A 27,905-nucleotide genomic window follows, 5' to 3' on the forward strand; every position below is an offset into this window, starting at 1 on the left:
CCACCTCCTGGACTCCAGAACCTATCACAAGACTGTCAAGATCCAGCTGCCATTCGCTGGTCCACATCCGGCCACCTGAGCTTGTGCTGGCCGGCTACAAGCCTAGAATCCGGCACCCTGAGCCATCGTCCTGGCTATGTCCGAAACGGCACTTAATTAATGGGTTAATCTGCAGAGATCGGTGGCCAGAGTTACATAAAACCCAAGAGGAGTGGAATGAGGTGTGTGGAGGGAGGGCAGCAGCCGTGGATTCCATGCCAGATGCCAGATGCCATCCTTCCACTTAGCTGTACAAGGGGGGTGGGGTTGGTGAACAAAAAATAAAAATCTTGGGGATGAATGTTGGAAGAAACGATTGCAGCAAAGAACTGGGGGAATAGGAGCGGAAATAAGGCTAAATCTTCAAACAGTGATGGGGTTAGGAAGGGGAGGCATATCATAGAATCGTAGAGTTGGAAGGGGACACCAAGGGTCATCTAGTCCAACCCCCTACAATGCATATGTTGCAGTTGTCTATATATAATTGCACCCCACTTTTCAAGTCACAAAGTGGCTCACAGTGCGGCGGCGACAGCAGCAGGATTTTTAAAGCACCAAAAACCCAAAGAAAACGGGAAGAATAAAAAGGAGAAACAGCAGAGGGAATCCGCAGCAAATAACTGACAGCTGCTGCGGAATCAACAGGAGAGTCTCCTTTGGCTGCCAGCAGAGTGGAAGGAGAGAGAGTGGGGGTCTCGGCGAGCTCTTGGGGCAGCCAGGGGGTCCCTGAAGGGGGGGCGTACTGGCGCAGAAAAAGCCCCCTTGCACGTGGCCGCAGGTGGGACCTCCTCAGCCTCTGTGATGTCAATGAATAAAGATCTAGGTTTGAACAAGTTGCGGGGGGCGGGGAGGTTGGTGGTGCTACCCATTTACATTTACGGACTTTTGCACTAGAAATAAACTGCTGGGTGGGGTGGGGAGGTCAGAGACGAGGAAAGCTCTCTTCCCCCAGCATAATAACAGGGCTCTGCATTTGGGGTTTCGGTGTGTTGATTTCCCCCGTTTCCGTTTGCTTTCCAATGCCTGTTTCTTATGTGTGGAGCAAGAGACTTTGCTTTCGGGAATCGCTCTTCCCACGTGTGTTGTGTTTCTTGGATATATTTGTAATTAAAGTGAAGTGGAACAAAGCCAAGCAAACGTGGCCGTCGAGAACTGCTCCCCTCCGGGCTCTCTCGGGGACACCCTGCCTCCCAAATGCCAGGGCAGAGCAGCGGAAGTAGGAGAGCCCTCTCGCTCTCGGCCGGCCTGCGGGAAGGGGGGCAAGCGCGGAGCAGGCGATGCACCTTCGCAGTTCATAGAATCCTAGAGTTGGAAGAGACCCCAAGGGCCATCCAGTCCAACCCCCTGCCGAGCAGGAAACACCATCAAAGCATTCTTGACATATGCCTGTCAAGCCTCTGCTTCAAGACCTCCAAAGAAGGAGACTCCACCACACTCCTTGGTAGCAAATTCCACTGCCGAACAGCTCTTACTGTCAGGAAGTAACTTACTGCCTCAGCACCGGGCAGGTCTGCTTTTGCTGCTGCTGTTGACATCTGGGCAAGAGAGAGGCGTGCCTGGCAGCGCCAAGGAATGTGACCCGCTGCGGCTTTCTTCCCTCCTGTAAACATTTCCTCAAGAAACTTTGAGCTGCTCGGATCTCTTCTCCCTCCCGAGGGAAAGATCTGCGAAGAGCCTCCCCCCCACCCGGGAGGACAGCGTGAGGGGGAGATAAAACGCCCCAAGCCAAGTATGAGGGCGATTTGCAGCAGGAGAGCCTCGTTCTCCCTCGTCTTCTTCTGCAGCCTTGTTTTACTGGGAGCAGGTAAGTTCAAGGGTAGTTCGGCTCTGTCTCGCGTCTAATCCGAAGCAGGGTAGTTCCAGCAGGTGGACCAGGGGATGAAACTGCAGGCTGGGTGCGCGGACGGATCCTGATGCTACTGACATTCCAACCACTGCAGAGGAACCGAGCTTGTTCTCGCTGTTCCCTTTCGGCAGCCGGGTGCTTCCTCTCCTTCTGTTTTGCTTCCTCGTGTTTTCCTCTGTTCCTGGGACAATCCGGAGCAGGGATGGAAAGAGAGGCCCCAAGGGCCGAAGACCCCCCCCCGCTCCTGCCCCCGGGGGCTCTTGGGCTCTTCAGCATCAGCTCAGGGACCTCCCCAGGCAGCCAGAAAGGGAGGGTGGCAGCCACGGAGCGTTGGCATGGCCAGATTCAGAGGGGCGGTTGGGTAGCAACAGCAGAAGGGACTCGGGTGGTCGTGGTGAGGGAATGGGTTGCAAAAGCAAGAGGCAGCCCTGGGAGGAAGGGGCTGCCGCGGTGGGCATGGTGGGAGGCTGAAACAGTCAGCCAGTAGTGCCCAGCCATGCAAAGGACCCCAGCTCTGGCAGAGAGGAAAGGGTTAAAACTGTCTCCAGTCAGAAACATCTTCCCAAAGGGAAGCACAACCTGGACCACGCTGGTATTATTCTCTGAGAGCAGTGGAATAAGGCCCAAGAGGGGGATCCAGGAGAACGTCCCCCTGCAAACGGCTTGGAAGAGACCAAAGGTTTGCATGTAACCTTTGGATCCTTCACCAAGCAGGGTGGGACTTTGCCCCTCATCAATGTGCATTGCACATTGCCCCTGCATGCCCAGGCTGCCTGGGCTGATGATGGGCAAAGTCCCAGCCTGCTTGGGGAGGGATCCAAACATGCACACAGCTCAGGGGCGTGGTGTGCGTGTTCAAGAAAGGCGGAAGGCGACTTGTGCCTAACCTCAGTCGAAAAGTAGCAGGTGCTGGGAGAGCACAGGTGTCCTGGAAGAGCAAAGGCTACGAGCAGGAAGCCAAGCAAACACCGATTCCACACCCCCAGCTTCTCCCAGGCCAAGAGGAAACACTCCCTCCTCCAAAGTAGGGCTGGGTGGTTTTCTGGTTTTCAACATCGCGATATATCACCAGCTAAACATCGCAATATATTGATATATCACAATGTCTGAAATAAGGTTACAGGTAGGTAGCCGTGTTGGTCTGGATCGAAGTAAAATAAAAAAATTCCTTCAGTAGCACCTTAAAGACCAACTAAGTTTTTATTTTGGTATGAGCTTTCGTGTGCATGCACACTTCAGTATCTGAAGAAGTGTGCATGCACACGAAAGCTCATACCAAAATAAAAACTTAGTTGGTCTTTAAGGTGCTACTGAAGGAATTTTTTTATTTTACTTCTGAAATAAGGGTGGAACAATGTAGAGTCATTGGCTGGCTTCACAGTTTTCCCCACACTGTGATTTTTTTTGCATAGGGCACAAACTCTCTCACACACATCATGATCTGTGATATATTCCCAGGTCAAAAACACGAAACCAATATCACAATATGGACTTCAAACTGGTTCTGGATGATATACAGTATTGATATTGCCCAGCCCTAGTTCAGAGCATCCAGTTGACCACCCATTGAGAGAAACACAGGTCTTTGTGTGAGCGCTAGAAAAGGAGGATGGCTTCCCCTGTTGTCCCCCAAGGAAATCTCTTTGCTCTGGTGCACAAAGGAGGCAACCATTCTCAACTTCCTTCCGGTTTTCCAACCAGTAGCCCAAGACTCCTGCTCTGGTTACTGTGGGACTCCTCGAAGCAGCTGCTCCTGCCACGCCACCTGCGAGTCCCTGGGAATCTGCTGCCCTGACTACTGGGAATTCTGCCTGAACGCCTCTCCCTACTCAGGAACCCTCCTTGGGGGGAAAGACTTTAGCCTCCTCAACGTGACCGTCAGCAGCTCTTCCCACGTGAATTGCAGGTGAGCTGAGATTTCCAGAAGGATCGGTAGTTCACGACATGAGCACTTGGGCTTGTTCTTGGCCTGGGATGCGCATGTGCATTAATGCACATGTTAGTGGGTCGTCGTCCCCCCACTGCATTTCAGGTCACATTTTCACACTGTTGGGGGGGGAGGTCTTTTTTCCAGATTCGCATGAGCTCTTGGCTTTCCCTGGCCCTGCAATCCCCCTTCTCAAAACTCTTATTTGTGAAGCCATCACCTGCCCATGTGCAGTGGCTGCCACAAGTGTACACACCTCAGCTGCTTGAGGCAAACAAAAAACAACAACAATGTGGTGGTCAAAACAATCACATGGCCACCCCTCCACACACACACCCCTGCACCCACCACTGCCTGGAGGCAGCCTGGAGGAAAGAAGAGCAGGCAGTGTGGGGTGGGAGGCATGGCAGAGGGGCACAGAGGAGGGGAGCAGCACACATCCCAAACCCAGATCTGCCCCCTGAGGCAACTGCCTCACCTCGCCTCATAGCTGGGGACCAGTGGTCAGGGGTGATGGGAATTGTAGTCCTCAAACATCTGGAGGGCTGAGTTTGCCTCTACCTGAACTACAGGATAGAGGTGGGTTGTGGCTGATCCAGTCTGTACCCGGTTCCAAAAACCAGCAATGGAAGCATGTTGGATGCAGAGCAAGTGGCCAGGTGCTCACAGCCAGGGATTCGGCTTCCCAGGCAGACCTGCTCCTCACAGGTTTGCAGCAGTGAGAAAGGGGAATGGCATGATAAAAACCAGTAAGAGGGAGGGAAGAGTGCGCATCCCCTAGTGTTGCCATGGAGATCTGTGGTGTGCTCCTGTTTGAAATAGGGCAGGGCCCAAATCATGTAGCTTTCCAGGGCTGGGAGATCCCAGGTCCCATTGCTGAAGCATCTTTCGTTCCCCCCTACCTGAAACAACAGACTCTTTGTTCTGATTTCAGTAAGGCTTCTGACAAGGACCCCCATGATATTCTTGCAGAGAATACAATGTGGGCTGAACAAGGTTAACACTTAGGTCAGGGGTCCCCAAACTAAGGCCCGGGGACCGGATGCGGCCCAATCGCCTTCTCAATCCGGCCCGCGGACGGTCCGGGAATCAGCATGTTTTTACATGAGTAGAATGTGTCCTTTTATTTAAAATGCATCTCTGGGTTATTTGTGGGGCACAGGAATTTGTTCATTAAAAAAAAATACAGTCCGGCCCCCCACAAGGTCTGACAGACAGTGGACCGGCCCCCTGCTGAAAAAGTTTGCTGACCCCTGACTTAGGTGGATATGGATCTGCTTGACTGACCAAACCCAGAGAGGACTCATGAATGGTTCCTTGTCGCCCTGGAGAAAAGTGACAAGTGGGGTGCTGCAGGTTTCTGTCCTGGGCCCGTTGTTGTTCAACATCCTTATAAATGACTGGGATGAAGGAATTGAGGGGGGGGCTCATCCAATCTGCAGATGACCCCAAACTGGGAGGGGTAGCTACCGTAATGCTGCAGAAGGCAGAATCAGAATTCAATATGACAATAATGTTGAATGGGTTTAGATGAGGAGGAGAGGATATTTTTTTCCCCAAATGTATTTATTAAAGATTTTTTCAAACAACAAAAACATACAAAAATACAAAACACAAAAAAGAAATACAAAACACACAAAATACAAAAAATACAAAAATGCAAAAACAAAAATTCTTACTTATAACCCTTATTTCTAATCTATTGACTTCCTCTTTCCACCTCCTACTGCGATTCTTTACATTTCATACTTAGTAAATTCTAAATCTTATATGAGCTCTAATTATTACTTCAATATTACCTTGTTACTATATCTTTAATATCTTATCCTTATAAACTCAATCTATATCTTACTTCTTAATTAATTTATCCTTATCTTCTATCAATACTTATTTCACACCCTTGTATTATCTACAACCTCTTTGTATCTCCCTCACTTCCATGAAATAAGTATTGATAGAAGATAAGGATAAATTAATTAATAGGAGACGATATTTTAAATATTCTTCTTCCTCTTCTTACTTGTGTAAGAATGCAATACCTATTTCAGCAGAGTTAATTTGCCATCCATGTGCAGCTTATCTCTAGAAGCTTTTAAGGACAATGTTGCGCAATGTGGCATAATTATGATATCCAAGGGTGCTTGGGCAGAGTTTGATTTTACCCTTCGGCGTTTCCCTCTTAACAAAGAAATCATGCTCAGTAAACAAGAAAAATATAAAAGTTTCCTCACACTGAAAGACTTGCCAGGATTCAACAAATACAGTGATGAAAATTAGGCAGACAATAATCTTTAAAATTTACAAAAGTCCATAGTCTGGTTCAAAATGCAGTGCACCTCTCTGGACAAGAGGTAAGAAGAAAAGTGTGTTTTCTATTGTTCCTCCTTCCGCCCCAAAAGTTTAAAGTGTACGTTTCTGACTCATGCATTTGTGATCTGGCTGCAGATCCTCCCACACTTGACAGATTGGAGAACTGGGCCAAAACCAATAACATGAATGTCAATAGGGACAAATGTAAGGCTCATGTATGGGAGAGAAGAAGAAACCCTGCAGAACTCCAGAGCATAAACGGCTGTGGGGTCAACCAGTGATTTCCCCAACACCAATTGACTTCTGGAATTGGTCCTTCAGATAGAGATGGAACGACCAGGGTTAAAACCAGACCCCAAATCAGGTTGAAATGGATCTCATTCAGGAGACCTTGAAGTGGTCTAATAACTCTCCACACAAAACCCTTCCTCCAGGCCAGGGGTCAGCAAGGTTTATCTTGACTGGACCGGATCGGTCCTGCGGAGATCCCTCTGTGGGCCGGATTGCGCACCTGTGCCCGCAATTTTCGGCATCTGTGCATGCGCAGACACGGTTTCCGGCGCCACGGAAGCAAGTCCCCACACCACGCTGCTCTGGTTTAGCACAGCGTGCGTCTTGGTTTGGGGGCAGCTTGTGGGCCAGTCAAATGACCTCTGCGGGCCGCTTCCAGCCCATGGGCCTTAGGTTGCTGACCCCTGCTCCAGGCAATAGCCACTGCACTCCCTTGGGTTCAAGGCTGGGGGTTTCCTTTCGGAATGGTCTTGTAACTACATCCTTCAAAGCAGCTGGGGACACCCAAGGCCATCTGTCTGTCCTAAAGAGGCAGCAGCTGCTGCTGCTACTCCTCCACTGGGATCTCTTCCCCCCAAAAGACTGTCCTACTAGCCATCTCTTCTGGAAAGGAAGGACTGCCAGACTGCAGCACTGAATGTCAGCTTTCAACGATCAAAGAAGTTAGAAGTCTTTGGCGAATCTCACCAAGTGCCGATTGTTGTTCCTGCCTGTTATGGTCCTAGTGCATAAAACCAGTTGCTTGCAGTCTTAATCCCTTTTGCTTTTATAAAACGATTCCTTCCAGCTGGCCTTGGCAGGAGCCAATCATGCTGTGCAATGCCGGAAGGAAAAGACGGAGGGAGAGCTGGGAGAGTGGCGCACTGACCATCCACCTAGCCTGCAGGGCCACCAAGGAATTCAGCGGCTGAGGTGGTGGGATTTGAACCCAGGGCTTCCAAACCGACCCCTGCTCCTCCTTTGCCCCTTCCTCCTTTGGGTCACACTGTGGTTTCTCTTTGGCACTGACAGGTTTGCAGGGTCAGTCGAGACCAGTGGCTACGTGGCCGGAGATGGCCGAGTCCACTGCATCTCCCCCTTGCTCTACCAGATCGGGATCCTGAAGCTGGAGATTTCCAGCGATGGAGGGCGGACATTTCCCTGGACGGCAACCTGGGTGTCAGGTGACTTGTTTCCCAGTTTACAGGTTCCCTGATCTCCACAGAGCCCAAGCTCTGCCTCCACGCATCCTTGCCCTCTGCTTGCCTTGCCTGTTTCCTCGAGGGAGGAGGCTGGGTGTTCCCAAAGCAACTGCCCTCATTTCCAGCACTTGGGAAGGGATTCTGCTGTGGCTGAAACTGTGTCACGATGTAATGTGGGTGGCGAAGAGAATGTTGGGCAGCCAGGCCTTCCTGCCTCGTGGAGCTGCTGCTTGGAAGAAGCCGTAGGCAGTTCTGGGAGACACTCGGCTGCCTGAGGAGTCTGTCTGGGGCTTGCCATGTCCCTCTTTGCATTTCGTGGCCTGCTCTTAAAGACGAATTTCAGGGATGCCTCTTTGCATGCCATAAATAGTGTTACAGGCCACCGCTATGTTTGAGTGTTAAGGCATTCCTAGGATTCCTGAGCTTTACCGAGAGTTTGGTTTCCTTGGAAAGAGGGTCAGTAGAGATTGTGATGTCCTTAGGATATATGATTTATTTACACATACATACACAAGCTTGCCTCTCCATTCATGGCAGCTTTGGACCCAGCACAGAGCAAGCAGCTTCCAGGCTGCTTCCAGCTCAGCTCACCCCCAACCAGGGCCGACGTGTCCATTAAGGCAAACTAGGCAGCTGCCTAGGGCGCCAAAATGGAGGGGGCGCTGGCCAGCCTGCCACCCGCCGGTGCTGCCTGGGACCGCCTCCATTGCGCCTCTCAGCTGTTGAGCGGCTTCTGGAGAACGGCCTGAAGCCACTCAACAGCTGAGAGGCGCAGTGGAGGTGGCCCCAGGGAAATGGGGGGGGGCGCGCCAGAAGGTGATCTCGCCTAGGGCGCAAAAAACCCTAGCACTGGCCCTGCCCCCAACACACTGACTTTTGTTCTTCTCCCTTGCATCTAGGAGAGGGAGTGGAGAAAAGGCCTGTGGCAAAAGAGAGGTGTCCAAGAAGACAGTCTCTCCCACCCCCTCCATTGCCAACTGCAACACAACAGCCCTGCAGGGCTTCTGCCACCCTCCCACTTATTCCTGCAGCCCAGATGGGAGGAGGCTATGATGCACTAACTAAAGCAATGACTTTTAAAAGGTCCCAAGCCAGTGCCTCAGCTCTTCTCAACTCAAGCTGGCACCTTTGAGGTTTGCCTGGAGTGTAGCAGCAGCCCACACTCTGAGTCTCTCCCAGTGTGTGCTAGATAGCTTACAACTTCAATCTTTAACTCGTAGCAGAGTGGATTTGGGGCAGCACAACCGGTCCCGTCCCCCCCGGGGTGCAGGGGCCAAGGAGGTGCCTTCCTGCCTCCTTCCCAAACCCTAGTTCAGTGGTCAGCAAGGTTTATCTTGCCTGGGCCGGATTGGCCCCGCAGAGATCCCTCCGTGGGCCAGATCGTACAAGTGCCCGCAATTTTCAGCATCTGAGCAGATGCAATTTCTGATGCCACAGAAGCAGGTTCCTGCGCTGGTTTAGCGTAGTGGTTGGGCGGACACCTCACTTCGCGGGCAGCTCATAGGCTGGTCAAATGACCTCTGCAGGCCGCTTCCAGCCCATGGGCCTTAGGTTGCTGACCCCTGCCTAGTTAGTGCGTGCCAAACCTGGGCAAGCACAGAGTGCCATATTACCAAAGTCTGCCCCTTCTCCCAGTAGCCTGAATATCAAGTGTTCATTGGAGGGAGGTACTAAAACCCTGAGCTTGGCAAACATACACACTTTGGAAGTCATCTTAAGGAACCTTATTAAGAATAAAAGGGGGGAGCAGGTAGAAGGTAAGAGCAGAATGCGGAAGAAATGCAAGTCCTGCGGTTCTACAACTGAACTAATCCCAGTCTGTTCACAAAATTTGTTCAAGTTCATTCACAAAGAACCAGCAAGATTGGTCAACTTCCATAGAAGAGCCAGTCTTGGATCACTGGTGCCATTTTGCTAGGAAAAGAGGTGCCGGAACTCCCCATGAGCTTATCATGGTAATGGTCCCCACCTGAGAGGTGTTGGAGCTGAGTTCTGATGAATTCCAGCTAGAAAAAAAGTCCTGCACCTGGATCCCCTGATGTTGGGAGGGGAACAAGCTGCAAGAAACAGCTCAGCTTTCTAAAGCCTCACTCTCTTCTCATGGTCTTTCTTCTGTTCCTCAGGTGGACCCCTTAAGTACCCACTTGGCATAGGAAGAGGCTTGGCAGGAGATCCCTGGCACACTGGCCAGGTCGAATAGTGGGCAGATCAGGGCCTTCCTCACAAGGCCCACCCTTTAGCCTAAAGACCCCTCCCTTAGTTGTAGCTCCTGCAGCCTGACTCATTCTTCTGAGGAGGACACTTCCATGGCCTGCAAAGGTCCTTGTCTTACGGAGAACCTAGTCTGACTGGTTTAGAACCCTCTCTTTCTAACCCTCGCTGGGTGCAGAACCCCCCAAATGGGGAAGGACTCAGGGCACCATCCCAAATGACACCCCCCCAACCCACAACATTAGCATCATTCAGCCAGTAAGAAACAGAAAGCCCCCCCTCCCTGCTCAAGGGCTGTGCAAAACAAGGGACTCACCGTTGGCACTTTTTGCTCCGTCGTGCAGTTCATCACAGCAAAGTGTCTCCTTTGGAAAAAAGCACCCTGGTGAACGAAACCAAGTGGCAGTACTATGGCACTCCTGGCACCGGGGGGAACCTGACGGTCACCTGGAACCACCGGACGCTCCAAGCTAGCCATGTCAATGTCGAAGTCTGGGGCTATAACGAAACAGGTAAGGCTCCCCCTGTGTCCACGCGGGTCTTGTGAGGAGTAAGGTATTGCAGATATTAAGCTTGTGCCGCATGAAGCAGCTGGATACATAAAAACTGACTCTTTTTGGAATGAAACATTGTCCAGGCTCATTTGCGAGGCATCTAGGCAGAGGGCCTTCTCGGTGGTGGCGCCTGCCCTGTGGAACGCCCTCCCAACAGATGTCAAAGAGGAAAACAACTACCAGACTTTTAGAAGACATCTGAAGGCAGCCCTGTTTAGGGAGGCTTTTCATGTTTAATAGATTATTGTGTTTTATTCTTCTGTTGGAAGCCGCCCAGAGTGGCTGGGGAAACCCAGCCAGATGGGCGGGGCATAAATAATAAATAAATAAATTATTATTATTATTATTATTATTATTATTATTATTATTATTATTTTCTTGCAGGAGATAGCTGTGCTTTCAGCTTCTGTGCTTCTGTGGGGCAGCTGTCTTCTTTGGCCACTTCTTGGGAAGTGCTGGGAACAGGCAAAGCTGGTCCTTTGTCTCATCTGAAATAATAGGGGGGAAATGGGACAGGACAATGTTTAACACAGCATAATGATAATATCAGTAAAGCCTTCAGTGGCACATGGTGGGATGTCTTGAGTCATACACGGCTCAGGACCTCAATACTTTAAGGACTGCATCTCCCCATATGAAGCAACCCGGACCCTGAGCTTGTCACCCGAGGCCCTTCTCTATGCCCCCCTCCCTGAGAGGTCCAGAGGATGGAAACACAAGAGCAGTCCTTCTCTGTAGTGGCTCCCTGGCTGTGGAATGCTCTCCCCAGAGAGGCTCGCCTGGCGCCATCCTTACATGTCTTGAGGAGCCAGGCAAAAACATTCCTCTTTTACTCATGCCTTCAGAAATTAAATAATCTATAGCTTGTTAAATGTGTGGGGTGGAGGGGAGTGTTCTTACAGTGGTACCTCTGGTTAAGAACTTAATTCGTTCCGGAGGTCCGTTCTTAACCTGAAACTGTTCTTAACCTGAAGCACCACTTTAGCTAATGGGGCCTCCCGCTGCCGCCACACGATTTCTGTTCTCATCCTGAAGCAAAGTTCTTAACTTGAGGTACTATTTCTGGGTTAGCGGAGTTTGTAACCTGAAGCGTTGGTAATCCGAGGTACTTTATTAGTATGCTGTCTATTATTAAGCTTTTATTATTATGCTGTGTAAAATATGTTCTTAACATTGTACACCACCCTGGGATATTTTGATAAAGGGTGGTATATACCGGTAAAATGAATAAATAATAATAATAATAATCAAATCCTAGAATTGTAGAGTTGGAAGGGACTCCAAGGGCCATCTAGTCTAACCCCTTGAAATGCAGGAACTGCAACTATGCCAGACGACCAGCCAACCTTTGTCTACAAACCTCCAAGGCCATCTGTCATGGATGCTTGAGTTGAGACTCCGGCATTGCTGGGGGTCAGACTAGATGACCCTTGGGGTACCTTCCAACCCTATGATTCCAAGGAAGGAGAGCCCACCGCCTTCTGAGGGAGTCTGCCCTGCAGTTGAACAGCTCTTCCCTTCAGAGAACTCATCCAAATGCCAGCTCTTCCTCCCTCCCTCCCCTGGTCAGGCAAGCCTTATTCCAGCTCCTGGGCAGCTGAATGGAAATATCTTTACACCCTGAAGAGAAACCTGACCAACACGGGAGCCTGGACTTTCCTGCCAGTCCCCTCGGCTCAGTACTCGGCCTGGGAAGTGGGGGCTCTGAGGATTTCTTCTGCCGCTGCTTCCGATGGTCAGAGGTGAGTCACAGATCCTGGGGGGGGGGGCGTGTGTCATCCTCCCAGCAGGACAGCAACCTCCTGGGGCTCATGTGATGGGGAGGGTCTCGTTCTCCTAGGCACCCCAGTCTCCGAGCTGCGAGAGAGCTCAGCGGGGCTGCCAGCACATGCCTCGGATTGGGCTAGGAAGCAACTGTGCTTTCGTGATGTGTGGTTTGGTGGACACAGACGTGAGACGGAAGAGCTCGCCTGCAGGCCTGCAAACTTTCTCTTTGTGGGAATGTTGTGGGTAACAGGAGAGGATCTATTGATTAATATGATCCTTCCTAAGTCGCGCTAGCAAGTTTCTTCATATAGCAGAGTGCATTCCCCTATTACACAGCAGGAAGCTGGCTGCAGAATCTCTTAACTTCTATTATTCCTGGTAAGACCCCTTTGATCCCTCCTAAAAGAATAAAGACACCACAGTCTTACTCATAAGTAACAAAAAGGAGTTTTACTCATGATCAGGCAGAGCCCAGGGCGATCCCTGAAGGCAGGCTTAAGGCTTAAAGTTACAAACATGTACAAACATGATTACCCCATCTGGGCAGCCCTGTTTGGGGAAGTTTTTAATGTCTGATCTTTTACTGTGTTTTTAATATCCTGTTGGAAGCTGCCCAGAGTGGCTGGGGAAACCCAGCCAGATGGGCAGGGTATAAATTATTATTATTGTTGTTGTTGTTGTTGTTGTTGTTGTTTAGTCGTTTAGTCGTGTCCGACTCTTCGTGACCCCATGGACCATAGCACGCCAGGCACTCCTGTCTTGCACTGCCTCCCGCAGTTTGGTCAAACTCATGTTCGTAGCTTCCCCAGTATTATTACCTGGGGTAATAATTACCTGGGGCAGCCAGCAGTACAGTCCAGGTGAATCAGGAAGTTTCGAGGACGAAAAAGAAGAGAAGGAGGTAGCCTTTTACCAGGTCTGGAAAAGTCACACCCACCTACTGGTCACATGCAAAGGAAGGATGCCCCAGCAGGTATAACAGGAAGTTCAAACTGGCTGGACCAACATTCCCCTGCATGTCCACTCTAGCAAAACAAGGAATGCTGTACTTGACTGCTCCAATGGATTACATCCCACCCTCTTTCTCTTCTGCTCCCCTCCTCCAGCAACGTGGCGGCCATCTGGAGCACAGAGCATGCCTTGGCCTGGCACCTGGGAGGCGACTTCCGGAAGGACCCAGCCACGTGGGCCACAGCTAAGTGCCGCCAGTGGGACGCCCTCGAGGCAGGCCTGCCCAATTTCCTAGAGGAGATCCCGGACTGCCCCTGCACTTTGGCACAGGCCCGGGCGGATGTGGGGCGATTCCACGTAAGGTCCTTTGTGTCTCGCCTGAGGCGCTGGAGTGGCAGGGTGGGGCAAAGAAAACAGTGCAGGCCTAGTGGTCACAGCAACTCTTCCCAGTAGGTCTTGCCCCAAAGGAAGGAGTTGCAAGGACTGAAAGTCCCCGCCTTCCCACCGCTCTCTAAGACTCCTCCCTGGTTCCTTCCCCAGCAGCCTAAGACTCCTTCCTCTTGTCTCTCTTCCCTCTTCATTTCTCTGCACGTTCTGGGAGACCAGAGGGGAGGGGAGCTGGTTGCAACAGGGGGGGGGAGCTTCCCTGGCTTCTTCTGGAGTCTGCCTCTTGACCCCCCTCTGCTCTCTGCCACAGCCTCTCCCTGCTCAGTAAAACCTGTTGCCTCTTCAGCTTCCGACAGTCTTCTTCCTCTGACCACCCCAATCCCCTGGCTCTGAGCTTTCTTCCCCTGGGGGTTCCTCAGCTGGTGCCTCCCCCCACACCTCTGCATCCAGATTGTACATGACAGACCCCAAGGTCAGCCCCTGGGGTCGAACTCTTCTTCCTTGGAAGTTTTATAGCAGAGGTTGGATGCGTTCTGCCTCCATGGAGGCTGGAGGAGGAGAAGAAGAAGAAGAGTTTGGATTTGATATCCCGCTTTATCACTACCCGAAGGAGTCTCAAAGCGGCTAACAATCTCCTTTCTCTTCCTCCCCCACAACAGACACCCTGTGAGGTGAGTGGGGCTGAGAGACTTCAGAGAAGTGGGACTAGCCCAAGGTCACCCAGCAGCTGCATGTGGAGGAGCGGAGACACGAACCTGGTTCCCTAGATTACGAGCCTACCGCTCTTAACCACTACAGCACACTGGCGATGCTGCTGAATCCCAGTTGCTGGGAACCCACAGGGGTGGGGAGAGCTGCTCTTGTGCTCACATCCTGCTTGTGGGTTTCCCATAATGAGCATCTGGGTGGATGCTGTGAGGACAGGACGCTGGACCAGATGCGCCACTGACCTCGTCCAGCAGATGCTCTTCTGAGGTTCTTATGACTCTCCCACTTGTTGTGGTTAATCCAAGCAGCAAAAAAGTGACCACAGGTCTGGGCCAGGGAAATCCAGAACAGCAACAGGCCATAAAGACTCACACCCACAAACACACCCACACACCCCTTACACCCCAACCTTTTTGCAGAGGAACCAGCTGCTCTGCGCGAGCTGTTGTTGCCCCTCTCTGGGAGTGAGGCTCAGGTGGGCTGGTGATCTGTGCCTTGACAAGCAGGTTCCTGAACTCATAGAATCATAGAATCCTAGAGTTGGAAGAGACCACAAGGGCCATCTAGTCCAACCCCCTGCCAAGCAGGAAACACCATCAAAGCATTCTTGACATATGCCTGTCAAGCCTCTGCTTCAAGACCTCCAAAGAAGGAGACTCCACCACACTTCTTGGCAGCAAATTCCACTGCGGAACAGCTCTTACTGTCAGGAAGTTCTTCCTAATGTTTAGGTGGAATCTTCTTTCTTGTAGTTTGCTTTTAACCTCTCTAACTGTCATGGAATTTCCCAGCAAAAGCCTCCAGAACCTTCTTGGCCACACCCAACTTCAGGGTTCATCTGCTCTCTCTCCATGCATGATGCAAGAGGACATTTGTGCAAGAGAGGACTCCCCTCCCTGCTTAGAAGTTCTTCCTTGGGTAGCCTCTGCCTCAACACCCCCCCCCTTCCTCCAGCCTGTGAGTTGGGATCCCTGCACTGAGGGTGGGTCTCTGTGTTGCCAAAACACAGAGTTTCAAGCCAGCTGCTTGAATCACAGTTTCAAGCCAGCTGTGAAACTGGCATCACCCCATGTTGTGAAAGTTCAGCTGATCTGCCTGCCCTTCTGAGAACAGGCTCAGCTGGTTCCCTGCTTCCCTGGAGCTTTGTGCTCGTCCCCAGCGAGGGAGCTGCAGCAGAATCCCTTCCTTCCAGGAACCAGGTATGGGGGAAGCACCCTCCCTGGAAAGGTGCCAAGAAAATTTGGACACCTCATGGCACCCAGCACCCAGCTGCTGCTGCTGCTGCAATCGGAATTTGGATATCCTCACTTGCTCTCTGGGGACACCTAGAGCTGCCTACTCGAATGGGGCTGCCTTTGCAGACTGCTCAGAAACTTTAGCCACAAGGCACGGATGTGTCCTGCCAGAATCTTTTGCCAGCTGCTTAATCATTTCCAGGCACAAGGCATGCTCTGCAACCAGGTCAAAGGCTGCCTACTCCCATGGACGCCCCCAGTCCTTACCAGGGCATCTTTGGGAGACATAGCACCCACTGGGCACCACACAAACCTCCTCCCTGCACAGGCGTCTCAGGATTTCATAGAAGCAGAGTTGGAAGGGACCCTGAGGGTCATCTAGTCTAACTCCCTGCAAGACAGGAATGTCAGCTCAAGCGTCCATGGCAGATGGCCATCTAACCTCTGCTGAAAAACCTCCAAGGAAGGAAAGTCCACACCTCTCTGAGGCTCTTACTGTCTGAAAGTTCTTCCTGATAGTCAGAATCGCCTTTCTTGTAACTGGAATCCATTAGTTTGAGTCGTATCCTCCGGAACAGGAGAAAACAATCTTGTTCCATCCTCCATGTGGCAGCCCTTCAGGTTTTTGAAGATGGGACGCGGGTGGCACTGTGGGTTAAACCACAGAGCCTAAGGCTTGCCGATCAGAGGTCGGTGGTTCGAATCCCTGCGACGGGGTGAGCTCTCATTGCTCGGTCCCAGCTCCTGCCCACCTAGCAGTTCAAAAGCACGAAGTGCAAGTAAATAAATAGGTACCGCTATAGCAGGAAGGTAAACGGCGTTTCCGTGTGCTGCTCTGGTTCAGCAGAAGCAGCTTAGTAATGCTGGCCACATGACCTGGAAGCTGTACGCCGGCTCCCTCGGCCAGTAAAACAAGATGAGCGCCGCAACCCCAGAGTCGGTCATGACAGGACCTAACGGTCAGGGATCCCTTTACCTTTACCTATCTCTCCAGTCTCCTTTTCTAAGCTAAACATCCACAGCTCCTTCAACCGTTCCTCATAAGGCTTGGTTTCCAGACCCTTGATCACCTTGGTTGCCCTCCTCTGCACATGTTCCAGCTTGCCCATATCCTTCCTAAATCATGGCACCCAGAACTGGAGACAGAACTCCAGGTGTGTTCTGACCAAGGCCTGCTTTGAGAACCACCCTCTGAAGATGACCATTCTGGCAGATAACTCATGTCTTCTTTTACGGCTTTCATGACTTGGTTTTAAGCCACCTTGAGGCTAAAAGGTGCTTTCAGCGACAATAATCTGCAAGTGGGGCTTAGGAGTGGGGAAGGGGGGCACCCGTGAGTTGACCATCCTCTGCTCTCTCTCCCTTCCAGACTGACTACGGGTGTGACATAGAGAAGGGCAGCGTCTGCACCTACCACCAGGGGGCAGTGCACTGTGTCCGGGGGGTTCAGGCCAGGTAAGTCTCTCCAGGTGCACCGTAGGCTGGGCTCGCAGTGGCCAAGACCTGCCACCTTCTGTGGAAAGGTCTGCTGAGCCCCTTTGCCTTCTCTTCCAGCCCACGATACTCCTCAGGGCAGCAGTGCTGCTACAGTGCTGCAGGGACCCAGGTCCTCACCGGAGACTCCGTCGGGGGAAGCACACCGGACCGAGGCCACGACTGGGGGGCTCCCCCTTATGAAAAGCCCCCCAGGGTCCCTGGCTTTTCCCACTGGATTTATGACGTCATCAGCTTCTACTACTGCTGCTTGTGGTCCAATAACTGCCCCACTTACCTCAAACGCCGTCCCTCAAGTGGCTGCAGGAAGTACCGTCCCCCCAGAGTTGGTATGTTCTCCTGACCTCACTCAGCCCTTCTTTGTACCAATAGCACAAGGAGAGAGAGGGGGGAGAGGGAGAGAGGAGGCAAATGCCACGCTGGGGGCACCCAATTAATTTGATGTACGTAGCTGTATATTTTCTGCAAGGGAACTGGGCAGTGAAATGGGCTGGCTCCTGTGGGAAGAGGATATATTGTTTTATTATATCCTATTCCAACTTGTGTTAACAAGTTCCACAATTTAGCAGAGTTCCCCTTTTTAAAGTCACACAGCAGTTAACAAGTTCCACAATTTAGCAGAGTTCCCCTTTTTAAAGTCACACAGCGGTTAACAAGTTCCACAATTTAGCAGGGTTCCCCTTTTTAAAGTCACACAGCGGATACGTTTGCTCAGGTTCGCTAAAACCTCTCTGATAATACTGTCCTGGTATTTCCCCCTTTATTCCCTCCTAAAAGATAAGACACAACACAGTCTTCTATAAAAGTATAAAAAGAGTTTACTTACATTACACATCTGTTCACAATAGGATCCCAGAAGGCAGACTCAGCTTAGAAAAAGTTACATACACTTGGAGTCTATCCCATAAGGAGATAGTCCTTTGTTCTCTCTTGGCTGGAAGCATCTTTGGCTAAGCAGATGTTGCTTGCTGGACGAATGAAGTCAGAGAGAGAGATGGCTGCCAGTCCTATGCTTTTGTTACCTGCACAGGTGAGGCCACATCCACCTCTAGTCACATGCAGAGGAAGTCTGTCCCAGCCCAGGAGAAACAGGAAGTTCTGGCTGACTGGTCCAGACATCCCCTTCTGTCTCCACTCTAGGGATGTTGTACTTGACAGCTCCTGGGTGATGCAGATGCCATTATGCAGTTGAATGTGCCTATGTACTCCATTCATTTCCCTCCCACCCACCCACCTGCTTCCGCACAGCCCCGGGCACTTGCAACCCCTGCTATGCCATTGTGTAGGGCAGGCATCCCCAAACTTCGGCCCTCCAGATGTTTTGGACTACAATTCCCATCTTCCCTGACCACTGGTCCTGTTAGCTAGGATCATGGGAGTTGTAGGCCAAAACATCTGGAGGGCCGCAGTTTGAGGATGCCTGGTGTAGGGCAAGGCTTAGGAGAGGACTAGGCTTGGCCAGAGATGGTTCCCTGGCGGAGGACTTTCCTCAGGGCAAGTCTGGGCCCTCCTTCACCAGTGCAGGTTGGTTCTGGGTTGGAGCCAAGGCCAACCCATGGCAACTCATTTCTTCCCCCCACTACCCCTGCCACTTAGAAAAGGGGGCAGGTGGCCCATTTGGGCACAGATGCCCAGAGAACCCTATGCCAGCCCTACATTATTCGGTCTCCGTTATGGCGCTCGTAATGCATGTTCTCTGTCTTTGCATTTGCTGAACAGCCTCAGCTTTTGGAGACCCTCACTTTGTCACTTTTGACGGGACTAACTTCACCTTCAAAGGCCTTGGAGAATATACTGTGCTGGAATCCAGCCTCACCTCCCTGAGCATCCAAGGGAGAACCCACCGTGCCAAGCTGTCAAATGGTGAGGCCTTCTGTCTCCTTTCCTGCATTTCGGGGGGTTGGACTAGAAGACCATTGGAGTCTGTTCCAACTCTGCAATTGAAGAATTGCCAGTTTTTGAAACTCGGAGTTCAATTCAAGACTTGATTTTGGGGTTTCTATAGCCCTAAATGTCCTGGGGACAAGTTAAGGAGCATCATCTATAGGTCCCACCCTGTAAATTCAGATAAATTGGGGGTAAGTGTTGCTCGAGATCCCCCTTGCTGCTTCTGCGAGGAGCTCTAAGAAGGATGCCTTTTCAGTGGTGGCACCAGTGTTATGACACCCCTTCTCAAGTGGGACCTAGCCACTCTGTTGGGCATTTTACATTTGGCAAGGGGGTTACAGATGTGGCTGAACTCCCATCTTCCGTCATCTCTCACCATTGGCCATGCCAGCTGGGGCTGTTTGGAGATGGAGCCCAGCAACATTTGGGGGGGGGGGTTGCAGGTTTGACTATTTGGTTAAAGCTGCTATTTTCTCCCAAACCTTCTGTGGTTCCAAAGCCCATTGATGTTTAAATTCCACTGTTGTTTCTAACGGCGTTTGGCTTTTCCTGTTTCCTAACCTGGATAGAAGATGCTTTGGGGGCCTTTTGGTCAGAAAAGTAGAGCACAGGTTTAAAAATGAAATAAACATGTCACTTTCTGTCTCTTGAGACTTTTGTGCACCAGACTGATGTTTGCAATTGCCTGGCAGGAACTGAGGCCAAGGTGACGGGCTTCTCTTCCGTTGCCATGCAGGAGAATCGCTCAGATGTGGTGGAGATCCGTATCCCAGAGCACTCGGATGGGCTGGAGGTCCTGCTCAACCAGAAGGCACTCAACTTCTCTGAACAAACCTGGATGGACTTGAATGGTGAGACATGGAGAGCAGGAGGGTTGGCCAGGGAGGATTTCAGAAGCCCTGCAAGGGATTCCTTTCTGCTTAAGCACAGGGGCAAGACTGCTGACCAGGGCTGTGGGTGGGGGCTGGAGTTCAGCAAAGGCTGGAGGGCCTCAGGTTAGCCCATGGCTGTCTGCTGGAGCCCAGCTCTGGTAGCCTTCAGGATAATACGAATGTTAAGATAAGAAGCCAAGGAGGAAAATGGAAATGTAGCCTTATGAGGAATGGTTGAAGAAGCTGGGTATGTTGAGCCTGGGAAAGAGGCGACTAAGAGGAGATATGATGGCCATCTCCAAATATCTGAAGGGCTGTCACATGGAAGAGGGAACAAGCTTGTCTTCTCCTGCTCTGGAGGGCAGGACTTGAACCAAGGGCTTCAAATTACAAGAAATGAGATTCTGACCAAACATCAGGACAGTAAGAGCTGTTTGATAGTGGAACCTCTCCTTCGGGAGGTTGTGGAGTCTCCTTCATGGCAGGATTTTAGGCAGAGATTGGATGGCCACTTGTTAAGGATTCTTTCGCTGAGATTCCTGCATTTCAGGAGGTTGGACTAGATGACCCTTGGGATCCCTTCCAACTCTACAGTTCTAAGATTCCATATCAGTCACAAAAACCAAAGAACCAAGCAGAGCGGATTAGCTGGTCCAGCATCTTCTTTCCCACCTAGATGCCTCCCGGAGAAGCTCACTGCCTCCTTCTCGGTTCCTCCTCGTTTTGTACTTTGGATTCTTCCCTGAGGCTTTGATGTGACTGCAACTTAAACTTCTGCATAATTTAAATCTAAGGCCAAGAAGCCTTGCAACCAAATAGTTGGTTGGCATCTGTCTCGGGAGACAATGGAGGAGTGAGCCTTTGGGGGTGAAGTTAAACCGTTGGAAGGTTACAGCTCCTGCTGTGGATATGGGAGAGACATGTATTGTTGCAGCTGGGGCAGAGGAAGGTGTCTGGTTGTGCTGCTGCAGATGGAGCATGGTCATCCCTCCTCTGGTCACTGCCGTGGATACATGACCTGACTGCCTGTCTCCAGGCACTGGGGTCGTCTGCAAGGGGTTCCCACATGGAAGGGTTGATGTTGCCAGCCTTCATGTCACGTTTGCAGACACCAAATAAGCCTGTCCATATTATGTGAAGCCACGTTGGCTCCAAAACAAGCAAACTGCAGGATAGACCAATTTGTGGAGGTGGAGAGAGTTATGCTTTTTAACATCTACATGCAGCCGCTGGGAGAGATCATCAGGGGGTTTGGGCTGGGTGTTCATCAGTATACGGTAAGGATGATACCCAGCTCTACCTCTCTTTAAAATCAGAACCAGTGAAGGCAGTGAAGGTCCTGTGTGAGTGTCTGGAGGTGGTTGGAGGATGGATGGTGGCTAACAGATTGAGATTGAATCCTGACAAGACAGAAGTACTGTTCGTGGGGGACAGGAGGCGGGCAGGTGTGGAGGATTCCCTGGTTCTGAATGGGGTAACTGTGCCCCTGAAAGACCAGGTGCACAGCTTGGGAGTCATTTTGGACTCACAGCTGTCCATGGAGGCGCAGGTCAATTCTGTGTCCAGGGCAGCTGTCTATCAGCTCCATCTGGTACGCAGGCTGAGATCCTACCTGCCTGCAGACTGTCTCTCCAGAGTGGTGCATGCTCTAGTTATCTCTCGCTTGGACTACTGCAATGCGCTCTACGTGGGGCTACCTTTGAAGGTAACTTGGAAACTACAACTAATCCAGAATGCGGCAGCTAGACTGGTGACTGGGAGCGGCCGCCGAGACCACATAACACCGGTCTTGAAAGACCTACATTGGCTCCCAGTACGTTTCCGAGCACAGTTCAAAGTGTTGGTGCTGACCTTTAAAGCCCTAAATGGCCTCGGTCCAGTATACCTGAAGGAGCGTCTCCACCTCCATCATTCTGCCCGGACACTGAGGTCCAGCACCGAGGGCCTTCTGGCAGTTCCCTCGTTGCGAGAAGCCAAGTTGCAGGGAACCAGGTAGAGGGCCTTCTCGGTGGTGGCGCCTGCCCTGTGGAACGCCCTCCCAACAGATGTCAAAGAGGAAAACAACTACCAGACTTTTAGAAGACATCTGAAGGCAGCCCTGTTCAGGGAGGCTTTTAATGTTTAATAGATTATTGTGTTTTATTCTTCTGTTGGAAGCCGCCCAGAGTGGCTGGGGAGACCCGGCCAGATGGGCGGGGTATAAATAATATATTATTATTATTATTATTATTATTATTATTATTATTATTGGCTACTAGCCAAGATGGCTCTTCTCTGCCCTCCCCGGTTGGAAGCAGTGGTGCTTCTGAATCCCAACTGCTGGAGAGCGCAGGAGGGGAGAGTTGCTTTTGTGCTCGAATCCTGCTTGCTGGTTTCCCATAATGTAGCTGTGAAGTGCAGATGGAAGGCAGGTTGTATTTCTTCAGCAAGGTTTCCCATAATGGGCATCTGGTTGTCCCCTGTGAGAACAGGAAGCTGGACTAGATGGGCCACTGGCCTGATCCAGGAGGCTGTTCTTCGGTTCTTACGACTGCTGTCCCTCATGGATTCTGTGAATCCTGAAGAGCAGAACTGAGTCATGGAGGAGAAAACCAAATCTTCTTCTCAACAAACCAGTGTGTGGAGGTGCATTGGATACTGAGGAGGTGCATTGGATACATTTTCAAACATCCCCCCTGCTGTGCTGTGCAGATGCCCCATAATATTAATCCTTACACTTCCCTCTTTCCCTGGCAGGTCTCTTTCTCTCCACTGCCCCTGGGCTGAACGTCACTGCCATGTTCTCCTCGGGAGTCGGAGTCGAAGTGAGGAAGGCGGGGAGGTTGCTGAGCCTGACTGCTTTGCTGCCCCCAAAGTTCCTGAATCACACACAGGGGCTCTTTGGGGTCATGAATGGCAACCCCCGGGACGACTTGACCCTCCGCAATGGGACCATCCTAGATGCCAACACTTGCAGCCCAGAAGAGCTATTTGCATTTGGCGCAGACTGTAAGTGAGCGTTCAGCTTCTCCCAAAGAAAGGGGCAGAGAGAGAGAGGAGCTGGCCTGGCCCTTGGCTGGGAAAAGATCTTAGTAGACCACAAGCTTCCCATGAGTCGAAAGCTGATGCTATTCTAGGCTGCATCCACAGAAGTCTAGTGTCCAGATCAAGGGAAGTCATAGTCCCACTCTATTCTGCCTTGGTCAGACCTCACCTGGAATACTGTGTCCAATTCTGGGAACCGCAATTTAAGAAGGATGTTGATAAGCTGGAAGGTGTGCAGAGGAAGGCAACTAGGATGACCAAGCGTCTAGAAGCCAAGTCTTTCTTATGAGATGTGGTTGAAGAGGCTGGGTATGTTCAGCCTGGGAAAGAGGAGAGCCAGAGGTGATGTGATAGCCATCTTCAAATATCTGGAGGATTGTCACACGGAGGATGGAGCAAGCTTGTTTTCTCCTGCTCCAGAGCGTAGGACCTTTGACGGTGCCCTCCAGGTGAGTGGGTAGGTCTCCCACACCCTCACCTAGCTGGTACAGTGGAGGGACTTAAAATGTGCCCTTTTCGGTGAGTTTCAAAATGTCCCCTTAGAAAGTTTATCTCCAAAGTGTCCCTCTTCCGCTAGCATAGGAAAAGACAATACATCTGGTAAGTTAAAAATAGTTTACTTACAAATTTTCCAAAGGTCAGTTTCACATGCTCTTCAGAAGAAGTGTGGTATGGAAATTTTATTAAAAATATATAATAAAATGTGCTTTTCCATATAGCAGTCAGAAAAAAAAGACTTGCAGACAGTGAAATGTAGCTTAGTTACAAAGAGGCAAAAGTTCCTAAATTACTGGTATTGGAAAACGTTAGTTTCAGACGCCATTCTTGTCTGGAACAAAAGAGGCTGGTTAAAGCCATGTTGCTGAGCTGGAGCAACTCACACCTCCTCACACACCAAAGTTCACTGAAGTAGACAGATGGAACAAAGGCTTGGTTACCTATTTCCTCCTAAGGTAAGGGGAAGTGACCTGGGCAAAACCTAGCAGGACAGCTTACTCTATGGCATTAACCCCTTCATGCACTAATTAGACTTAAACATGCTGGCTAGATGGGGCTGTTGCCCTACAAGAGGTTGGTCTGGTTCAAGGGAACGACAGCGCTCCCCATTCCTCTTTGCAGGGGCCATCAAGAATGAAACCTCCCTCTTCACCTACGACAGCCAGTTCCTGCTGCAGACCTTCTTCTATGGGCCAAAGCATGACCCCTCTTTCCTGCCCATCTTCCGGGCCCCTGAAGATCCCACCGATCCCCTCACTCAGGAAGTGGCCCAACTCTGCCAGTCGGACCTTTTCTGCAGGTTTGATGCTCTGACGACAAGAGACCTCGCGGTGGGGAACAGCACCAGATGGTCCCACCGGATCTACAAGCACCTAGAAGAGAGCCTGCAGCCGGGTGAGCCAAGGGCAAGCTCTGCCGGGGAAGGGGGGATCCGAGGGAGGGTCACAGGGAAAGGTATTGCCAGGTGCCTGAATGGGATGGGGGATGGGAGCACCACCCTCATCACCCTCTTTCACCGCTGCCCACCCCTCTTTTCATGCCCCATTCCTCAGATCTTGCAAATCCAGCTGCTTCCTTGGGGAGAGCTTGAGAAGGGGGCTTTGAATGGTTGGGAGCAAGCAAGTGCACAGGCAGAGAGGAAATGGAAATTCTACTCAATATTGATCCACAGCAGAACTCCAGTGTATGGTTGGCAGAGTAAAAACTTAAACATGTTGCAGGATTCCCCAAAAACAGACCAGAGGCAATTGAATTTCATCCAGCAGAGCTTTACTGCTACTGAAGGCAAATGAGCAGAATGGTCACAATTCCAAAACATTCAGGATTGGCCCTGTCCATCAGAAGTCCAGTTGCAGCAGACTTCACTTAAACTTACAATAACTTATACTAAGACTAAAACTTAACACTAAGCATACACAGTTGGAAAGAGAGATAGAAAAGAGTGAAACCCAGGCTCCTTCTGATCTTACTTTTATAGTCAGCATGACCTCGACTGAAAGAGATAACAGGACCAGTTTAAGGCAGCTGCACTCAGCTTCTCTGAAGGAATAACCCAAACATCAGGAACCTTCTGCTTGTTTCTTTCACACAAAGAAACTTCCCACACCCCCTTGAACTCATTAGAATAGGAAAGATCTCTACACATCAGATCCATGCTTTCTGCACCAAGAAATGTAAACGGACCATCTATGCACAGCAGGAAGGGAGCCTGGAGGGAGAGACCCCCAGGCAGGAGGATGCCCTGCCAAGCCCACCCTGGCAGGCAGCCGCTCTTCCTGGGCTGCCCCCCCCAAGGCAGCAACCACCCCAGTCCTGCCGTGGGGAGCCTATTAAGTTGAGCAGCGGCAGAGGCTGGGTCTGGCCCTTCTCTCTGCTCTTCTGCTGTGCTCCCCCTTGCAGGCCATTCTCTTCCCAGCGTGGTTCCCCAATGCCACGCAGGTGCACACTTGCATGGCCCCAAAGACCCCACTTTTTTCTCCCCCAGTGGTTTCTTGTGGCTGGCTGGCTCCCCCCTCCCACGGCGAGAAGAATGGAACCAGTTACTTAGCAGGATCCACCGTCCGCTTCAACTGCAGTCCTGGGTTCAACCTTGAGGGATCAGCAGCCAGGACATGCCAGGAGGACGGGCTCTGGTCAGGCAGCGCCACCAAATGCCAGCCAAATGCAGGTAGGTGATCCCTTCAGCCCCATTCCTGTGGGGTGCTTTGCATTCCCGTGCTGTGGCCCTGTACCAGCAAAAGTCTAAGGCTCTCCCCACTCACCCCCAACCAAACAGACACTTTTTCTTTGCATTTGGGGCATGAAGGAAGCCTGCTTGCTCCCAAGTGCTTTGAAAACCATGAAAAATATACCAGGGCGGTTTTCTTCTAAAGCAGACCTGTCCAGAGTCTGTTTCGGGGGCCTAATCCACCCCCCCCAGTCGGTTTAATCCAGCCCCTGTGGCAGTTTGTAAAATCCTAAAAAAAAGCTCAACAACTTCAATTCTAAAATAAGGTCAACAGCTTTGGTCGGCCCTCAAGCATGTTCACGTTATCAAATCTGGCCCTCTTTGAATAAAATTTGGGCACCCCTGTTCTGATGCATCTCACTGGCTTGGGAAGGGAGAACGGCAGGCGGCTGTGGTGCTTGCTGGGACCTGACAACCCTCCAACCAGAGCTGGAAGGGACCCTCGCAAAGGTCATCCAATCCAGCCGCATGCGATGCGATGCGATGCGATGCGATGCGATGCAATGCGATGCAATGCGATGCAATGCAATGCAATGTAATGCAATGCAATGCAGGAATTGCTGCTGAAGAATCCCTGGCCGGGGGCCACCCAACCTCTGCTTCAAAGCCTCGAGTGAAGGAGAGCCTGCCCCTTTCCGAGGGAGTCTGTCCTTTGTCTCTTCTTCCCAAAACAGTCCCAGGCAGGAGTGGGAGGGTGAGAGAGACAAGGCGGAGGAAGCCAAGCCAAGCCAAGCCAAGCCTCCTTCTGCTCCAGGGCAGCATCTTTGCTCTGCTTGCCCAGTTGCTTCTTCCTTAGCTCCTTAGCTCAAAAGTGGCTCAAAGGCTCTTGCAGAGGTGGCGGCTGCCCTCTGGAGGCCACGGGGATGAATGGCTCCCTGCAGAAGCCTCTCTGCAGGGACCCTTTGGAGGGACCTCCCTCCCTCCCCAACCAGAGAACCCTCAAGGCTTCCTCCATGTTTCCAACACCACCCCCTGCACAATTATGCAGGTGCTACAATTTCCAAATCAAAGGCCCACTTAGGAAGCCCAATCCAGGCATCGGGTCGAGGATGCAGCCATTCCCTTTAAGGTCGTGTCAATGGCTCTTTCCAGTTAAATGCTACCCCTGATCTGAGATGCAGTGAGACTCGACTTTGGGCCACAAACACTCCCAATGTGTTTGGCCTGGGCAGAAATGGACAACCCCAGTGCATTTTGGGTAGTGTGGCCAAGTGCCTTTTTCTAATCTAGTGCAAGGGAGCCTGAGAGAGGCCCCCCCCATCCCCCAATGCTTGCTTGTGGCAGTGCATTAGCTTGAGCAGGGACCCTACAAACAAGGTTTACTGGGTGGAAACCTCCTTCCTGGGTTTGCAAAGAAAAGCATGTTGTTTATTTTGCACTCCACACCCACCAGCTCTCCTCAAGGGCAGCCCCTGCCCCTCCCTTTGACCCCCTGCTCCACTAATACAAAAGGATGAATAAACTGTGGTTCAAAAGGTGGCCCAAACAGTTTTTGATTTGAGTTTCTACTGAAATGAGGCTGCATTTTAATGTTGTATTTCATCTTGTTTCTAAGCTGTCGTTTAATCAATTGTTTTCTATCCGGTGTTAGCCACCCTGAGCCCAGTCTTGGCTGGGGAGGGTGGGGTATAAATAAAATTTATTATTATTTATGATAAGGACCCAGGGAGTCTCCCCTGGAGAGCTCTTCAGGCCCCCTGCCACCCCCAGCCCCGGAGTGAAAGAACCCACCACAGCAAGGCAGCCTTTGGGGCTTGGTTGCCTTTTGTGCACCCGCAGGGAGGGCAATCTCGCCTGACATTGCAACCCTGGACTGAGCCTGGCTTTGTCTCTCCCCATTTCTGCAGGGAGCAGGGCCCTTCCCTGGGGGTTCACGATTGGTATCCTGGGCTTCCTGAGCTTGGCAGCCCCCCACTGGATCATTTAGCCTCCTTGGAGCACGGAAGACCCAGAGAGGCGGCCGCAAAGCTGCGTTTCTGGCCTTTGGCTTGCGATGGAATAAAGCTGCAGATTTTTTCTTGTTGTTTGTCAAAAAATTTCTTCATGAGCAATTGGACTCCAAGGATGGGAACATCCCGGAGGGGCCGATGGGTGGCCACCTCCGTCCCCCAGGACACTTCCTCTCGGACCTCATGGCTCCCTCTACACCAGGCATCCCCAAACTTCGTTCCTCCAGATGTTTTGGACTACAATTCCCATTTTCCCTGACCACTGGTCCTGCTAGCTAGGGATCATGGGAATTGTAGGCCAAAACATCTGGAGGGCCGCAGTTTGGGGATGCCTGATCTACACCAAGGGGGCAAAATGGGTGGACAAGAGCCCAAGGGGGAACATTGCGAGAGAGAAAGCAACAGCCCAAGAAGTTTTTGCATTTACAGTCAAACCTTGGATCCCAAACACCTCCGTTTTGGAACGTTTCGGCTTGCGAATGCCGAAAACCCGGAAGTAAATGCTCCGGTTTTTTAACGTTTTTTGGAAGCCAAATGTCTGACACGG

The 27,905-nt window shown here is 51.2% G+C and overlaps 1 protein-coding gene across 2 annotated transcripts; it reads left to right on the forward strand.

The window, feature by feature from the left end:
• The first annotated feature begins 1,630 nt into the window (after positions 1-1,630).
• On the forward strand, positions 1,631-27,425 carry SUSD2 (sushi domain containing 2). 2 transcript variants are annotated; one of them, XM_060280477.2, is made up of 14 exons: positions 1,631-1,843; positions 3,587-3,791; positions 7,425-7,576; positions 10,150-10,317; positions 11,930-12,101; positions 13,233-13,434; positions 16,777-16,862; positions 16,962-17,230; positions 18,621-18,764; positions 19,481-19,639; positions 22,397-22,648; positions 23,804-24,076; positions 25,167-25,349; positions 27,257-27,425. In XM_060280477.2, exons 1-14 carry the CDS (start codon positions 1,771-1,773, stop codon positions 27,334-27,336), a joined length of 2,418 nt encoding a protein of 805 aa, XP_060136460.1. In that variant the 5' UTR covers positions 1,631-1,770; the 3' UTR covers positions 27,337-27,425. The 2 variants fall into 2 exon arrangements, with proteins under 2 accessions (XP_060136460.1, XP_060136461.1); XM_060280478.2 differs by having other exon boundaries at positions 3,590-3,791.
• The last annotated feature ends 480 nt before the right edge of the window (positions 27,426-27,905 follow it).

The sequence above is a fragment of the Zootoca vivipara genome, chromosome 11 (genome assembly GCF_965207765.1).
Source record: "Zootoca vivipara chromosome 11, rZooViv2.hap1.1, whole genome shotgun sequence".
Taxonomy (NCBI): Eukaryota; Metazoa; Chordata; class Lepidosauria; order Squamata; family Lacertidae; genus Zootoca; species Zootoca vivipara.

What these genes read in the sequence shown, in the direction of transcription:
- SUSD2 (XM_060280477.2), top strand. Translation starts at nt 1,771, where the DNA reads ATGAGGGCGATTTGCAGCAGGAGAGCCTCGTTCTCCCTCGTCTTCTTC. An exon ending in CCTTGTTTTACTGGGAGCAG is followed by an intron (nt 1,844 to 3,586) that starts GTAAGTTCAAGG and finishes TTTTCCAACCAG; the next exon opens with TAGCCCAAGACTCCTGCTCT. An exon ending in GTCCGGGGGGTTCAGGCCAG is followed by an intron (nt 16,863 to 16,961) that starts GTAAGTCTCTCC and finishes CTTCTCTTCCAG; the next exon opens with CCCACGATACTCCTCAGGGC.